General features: G+C 43.2%; 1 protein-coding gene across 1 annotated transcript in view; it reads right to left on the bottom strand.

The window, feature by feature from the left end:
- Positions 1 to 631: 631 nt before the first annotated feature.
- LOC147034347 (glutamate receptor ionotropic, kainate 2-like) overlaps positions 632 to 6,233 on the bottom strand; it is a 423,936-nt gene continuing 418,334 nt past the window's right edge. Inside the window, exon 17 of the mRNA XM_085881293.1 lies at positions 632 to 2,760. Within this exon, the coding sequence (XP_085737419.1) occupies positions 2,602 to 2,760 (159 nt within the window). The 3' untranslated portion in view covers positions 632 to 2,601. The remainder of the gene's footprint in view (positions 2,761 to 6,233) is intronic.

The raw sequence follows: 6,233 nt of genomic DNA, 5'->3' as shown, positions 1-6,233 counted from the left end.
ACACAAAAACAAACAGACAGGGGTGGAAACATAACCCCCTTCACCTTGAGTGGTGGAGGTAACAAACATGATATGTTATACAATTGTGGTTTTCGGTGTTTAAATGAATGAAAAGTTATTATAAGATTATCATCATCATCATCCTGTACTTGCCCGATGCAGTGTTGGTGGTGCCGAAGCAGTCACTAGGCTACAATTCTGTCGGGTCACCACTCCGACTCAGGAAGTCAGGACAGGAAAATTTGGAAATTTCTCAGGGTGCCAACAATAGCTCGCCTACTCTTTGCGAAGGACACCTTCGGGTCTTTCACATGCACCAATTAATACCCGCAGATGGGATACTCAGTTTATGTTCCATCCATGGGATGGCGCACACACATCCATGGGATGTATCACCCTATGTGTGAAACACAAGGATGACAGTTTATAGCCGGGCCAAGTTTCAAACCCAGGCTGCACAGCTTCGATGTGAGTGTGCATACCTCTAGGTCCAGGCCATCCTGCCAATCTGGTTCCAAAATATTATCATAATACAGCCAAAATGTCCTGCTTGGATGTCATGGGGGCATCAAGCAGCAGTGATGGACGACACAGGGAATTCGTAGTGGACGTATTTAAGATCATGATGCTGTCCAGTACATGAGTAGAAAGTGCTGGAGTACACAGGGAAGTAGTGCTGGAATTGTGCAAATGTTACTCAGAAGGTACTTTTGGTGAGAAATATGATTGTGCAATGTGAGGCAGGCCATGTTTTTCCAGACAGACCTGACATAGAGGACTCTTGTTTAATTGCATCACAATAGCTCAGAATGCTCTTATCCTTTCAAATTGTTTCAACTCAAGCCCCTGCAGTTCTCAACATTTTCCAGAGCATTCTGGGAAGAGCAAGTGGCAAGAATAAATTGATTCTGCTTTGAAGTCTTGTAAATGAAGAATAAGAAGAAAAGTATACATTGACAGTACAGGAAAATATGACGTAAAGGGCTATGTTTATTGCAGCATGTCTATAAACATTGCAGCTCAGAACCTGTCCACCTTTAAAATAAAACTCAACAATGGTGGATTTGGCTTCTCAACAGCCTTGTACAAAATATCAGTGCACAGCACAAGCTGTACCACTCCATTCGGTCTCCACTTGCCTTACACTCCATATCTTTTTCTCTCCCTCCCTGATTGGATGACCTCCAGACACACCTAAGGTTTTGGACATGCCGTTAAAAGAGAGGTTCTGGGATTGGAGGCTTGAAACCTCGATGATGGACCGTGCCCAGCTGATGATCCGAATGGTCATTGAATCAGGCACACACTAAGCTGAAGGAATTCTTCAGATCTCTTTCATATTGCTCTCTCTTCTCACAAACAAGGATGTGACTGACAGCACTTTGAACATATACGAACGATGCCTGCGGTGGAGCGTGCATACCATGACCGGACGTGTGTGTGATGCTGCAACTTCGAACTGCGGGGGACAACACGGCAAGGGTCGTGGAAGGGAGGAAGGGAAAGGGATCGAATGGGTGGGTGGGGGTAGAGGTTGTAACTATGCTATTTATCATTAAGATCCAGAAACAGTGAGCACGGCTTTGTGGCAACTCGACACCGACTTGTCTCCTGAATGACGCAATGGGCCCGACTAAGTGTCTTCCAAAAAATAAAATCGAAGACTTAACAATAGTAATCAACAAAAAAAAAAGATGATTGGATGATAATTTGAAATAAAACGGAATAACAACATCAATTACAGTAGAAGCATTGTATAGCAACCAAAACAGCAAACCACATCTCACCTTAAAAACAAAGACCTTTCGGGCAAACGGGCATTAACATATGTAACATGTCTGTCTTATGACAGAGTAGTATTACCATAGCCATTTGGGGGCAGTCTATCCCTTTGGAATACATTGGAATTTCTTATTGTACAAACTTTCTGGGTAACGATGGCAATGAGTCTTATGGTGGGCAGATTGCTCTGAGATCCGCACCTCGACGCCATGGCTGGAGTGCTTAAAGATGAGTCATAAAACATCCAAAACAAGTCCAATGAGTGCAGGATCGCCCGAAGAAATAAGACAAGACTGATTAAGCAGGAACAAACAGCTGCATAAGATCCACAGATTCGCTTTGTACAGGTAAAAGGGTGGACATAAAGACGCAATTTATTATCATAAAGGTGTATTCCAGCAGGGGTGATTCTGCGGCGATGATACGCAGCACGTCACCGATTATCAGGCCATTTGGGAAAGGTTCCAAGCTGTCTTTCCAGAAACTAGCAGGAGAAACCTGCCAAAGTATAGCCTGTACTTGCTTGTTGTTGCGTGAAACAGGTTGCGGCTATTGTCTTGTCTGTGATTTTTTTTTTTCTTTTCCGTAGCTCAGGCCATCCTAGGCCCAAAGCTGAGGAAATTATAAATATTAGAGAACCTCCAACAGTTCATGGGAGGTAGGAATATAATGGACAAATTTGAGAAGACCATCAGTGCAGGCAGTACAAAGACTGCACTTTCACACAAAAAGTACAAAGCTCCATTGTGGAAAGCAATAAATGTCCCAGGAGGATGGCATCGTGCTCAAGCACCTGCTGGCCGGATTGTAACGCGGCCATCACGGCATTGTCTCCTTTCCAGGGAGCCTGCGGTTGTTGAAACTGTGCATGTTCAACGCGTCTTCGTTTCGGAGGATGGCCGGAGGTTTTCGGTTGACGCGGTGTTGACAGCTGAGGGTCACTCGTAACTCATCTGCCATGGCACTGAAGAAGGAGCGCTAGATGGGTGAAGGAGAATTGAACATCTTAAGCAAGGAAAAACACAGTCAATAATTTGCAGCAAAGCGAAACATTTAGCTGTTTGTCGTGTGGTTAAAACTGTGTTCATGAGCATCCATTATCGAATCTTTCCTTTGATTTTACATCTATTTATGAAAATGCACCAATTAGCAGCAAATGAAACCAGTGAATTTCCCAGTTATAAAAATTAACAAACATACACTCATATATGTGTGTCTCAGCATGTGTGTGCATGCAAGTTGTTGTTGGCTGCTATCTCCACAGGTGAGTGGGTTTCTTGAGCTGGAACGGAGACCTACCAGGTCTCAAATATATCCACCTGATTTTGCATGTGTGTGTGTGTGTGTGTGTGTGTGTGTGTGTGTGTGTGTGTGTGTGTGTGTGTGTGTGTGTGTGTGTGTGTGTGTGTGTGTGTGTGTGTGTGTGTGTGTGTGTGTGTGTGTGTGTGTGCGCGCGCTTGCAGGATAGCATAGAGGCAGCGCACACATCTCTGAGAGCTGTCTCGTCTTGATTTGATTCTCGACTCAGCTATAAACAGTCACCTTGGTGTTTTGCATGGAGGCAAGGCATCAGGTGTGTGAACCAAGCATTAGTTCAGAAGACGCACCTGCCAACGCTGGTCGCTGATGGAAAGTAAAGATGCAATTATGTCATTCACAAGATGTGAGTGAGTTATCGCCGGCACCCTGAACAAATTACAAATTCCTACCATATTTTTGGATACAGAGTCAAGGCTCGTGGAAAAAGGTGGAGCACAGAGTGGATCAGCATAGCAACATAACTAAATGAACAGGAGAAAGAGAAGGGGGAATGCCAACAGCAGGGCCGAGGGACAAAATAAAAGGAGACAGAAGAATAAGGGATGCGTGGGTAAGGTTGGGGGAGGAAATAATGCAGTTGTTGGATAAGATGGATACAGAAGCAAAATTATTTTTTGGGGTCGGGGGAGGGGGTGATTTAACAGGTGTAGAAAAGATCATGGTTTTGGATGGGGGATGATCTGAGATGGTGGTAAACAGTTGTCTTGAAGATCTGGAGGGAAGAATAAAATTGAAGAGAATGTTGAAGTTGGTTCAACAGGGAGGAGAAGAGAGGAATAGATGAGTGGAGTTGAGTTGAGCAGTGGTTCTGGATTTTGGAGAACTAAAACTATAGCTGATAAAATCCAAAAAATACAGGACAAAGCATTGTGACATTTTACCCATCTCGTATGCCAAAGCTCTTTCAGTTTGGACCTTGAAGGGTCATCATCGATACATGCGTCTAAGTTATCCTCGAGAGTATGCTATTTCTTGGGAAGAAACACAAAAACCATTACAACCTGACCAGCAGTGCTCATAGGCTGAAAGGATGGCCGAGAGGTACACACACTCACCACAAAGCTGTCTAGCTTGGGTTCAAATCCCGACCCATCTATATACTCTGATCGTAGTGATTCACAGGAAGAGCGATTCATCGATGTGTCTGCTGTCCCTCCAATGATCGTTAAATGGGTACTCGTCTGCCAGCATTGGTATTGGTAGATGTTAAAAATCCAATGGTGTCCTTCGCAAAGAGTAGGCAAGCTATTGCCGGCACCAGGAACAAATTACAAATTCCTGCCCTAACCAGCAGATGCATCAGCGGCACAGCTGCACCCTCAGCCAATGATGCTACCTCGCAGCCTTGTGCTGCAAATGAATGAAGAAGAAGCAGTGATCATCATGGTACTCACAGCAGGAATGGTGCATAATTTGGACAACACATCTGTTCAACTGATATGCAGCAGAACACCAAAATAAGAGTGCCTTGGACAACTGTTTTTGAAGTCTTGCTCACATACCATTTACCAATTGCCAGCCACATTTTCTGCATAATCAGAGCACTGGCTTGTCATCTCAGCTGGATCCAGGCCAACCTGCTGCATAAGTGACTCCTCAACTAGGTTGTCTTCTCCTGTGCTTTTGCTGACATCTCTGAAATAAATAAACTTCTCTCTAATCTGGTTGTGTGCACCAACAAAGTGAATAATATCTGTCAACTATTCCTTATTATTATCATAGTCTCTCAACTCGTAAGCTGAAAGGGAAAAACACCCACCAGATCCTACACAAACTGACACTATCTTTCCCCATACATAGGATGTCTCAAGAAAATGTTCACAGACTTTAGATATTGAATACTTTTCTCTCTTGTCATTCTGCACTCCCTTATGGGTAACAGCTGACTGCTGGCATGTAATCATTCCATCACAGGCCAACGCCATCTGTTAGGTATTAGTAACACTCAGTGTCGCACCACCCTCTTATTTTTGATTAATTTTTCTGAAATACAGTATTAAAGTCTGTATATATTTCAATGAGATACCCTGTGTTTTTCCTAGTGAGGTTGATAAGCTCATTCTGTGTTGTTTTGGATAAGTAGGTAGCATTTCTTGGTGAATTCTGGAGATGTTCCTCTAAAGCACTATTCCCACCATTCACTCTTTCGTGAAGTCGAGATTTAAAGTTTTCTGTGTTCATCCTGGTATCCAAGGTAAGTTTGTCATCCTCCATGTGTATGTATAATGGCACATTCTGTCTTCCACACATAAGTATGGTCTCAACAATGGTCTTTCTCCCTCTTGTCATGCAGAATTAATGCCAATGTTTACCTGTTGCTGCTTACTCTTCATACGCTGGTGAAAGTTCTGTCCTCTCGTCACACAGTCCATGTAAGTGTACCTCATATCCATCTGTGGCTGGATGAGCTGAAATCTCGAGAGTTGTTTTTGACTTCTTGGAAGCGTTCATCAAAATTTTCAGCACCTTCCTTTCACTTCTGAAATAGTTCTGTTTTAAAATCAGAATCATCAAAAAAGAACACAATACTGTATCGGCAAAATGCACCATCACATGATGGCAAATACACACTCGGCCTTCATGGTATACCAAGACTTCTGAAATGACATGTTATTCTGGCCATCCTTGGTCTTTGGAAAGACAATCTTTGTCTGAATGAAAATAAGTTGTGAGCAATTCGTATTTCTCATCAGCAGATGGGTGTCTTTCGTACAGCTTTTCCCAAATCAAAGTTGGGATATGGAAATACTGCCAATATAATCCGCTGCACCCATAGAACTTCGAAAATAAGTAACTTTTAAAACATATGCACCAGCCACTGCTGGGAAAGCATATACCCCCAGAGCCCCTCAACGACCCCCACCACTGTGGGAAGTCAAACTCAGGTTAGACAGCTCAAAGGTAAGTGCACTGCCTCTGCACCGTCCTGTCAGACATTCGGGATATTTACTAGCGATATAAAATGAAAAAAACATTTTAAAACTATAATGAACACATTTTGTAATTCTCAGTTTTGTAAATTTGAGTACAGTTTTCCTTCAAAGCATGAGGATTCCACAACAAGAGATGAAGACTCAGCAGCTGCCAAAACCTTCCAGAGCTCCACCATTCTGCTGTTAAGCAACAAAGTA

Source organism: Eptatretus burgeri, chromosome 1, assembly GCF_056783735.1.
Source record: "Eptatretus burgeri isolate ZD-2024b chromosome 1, Ebu_testis_v1, whole genome shotgun sequence".
Taxonomy (NCBI): Eukaryota; Metazoa; Chordata; class Myxini; order Myxiniformes; family Myxinidae; genus Eptatretus; species Eptatretus burgeri.
The sequence above is the reverse complement of the archived record's forward strand: the minus strand, read 5'-3'. Positions and strand labels throughout refer to the sequence as shown.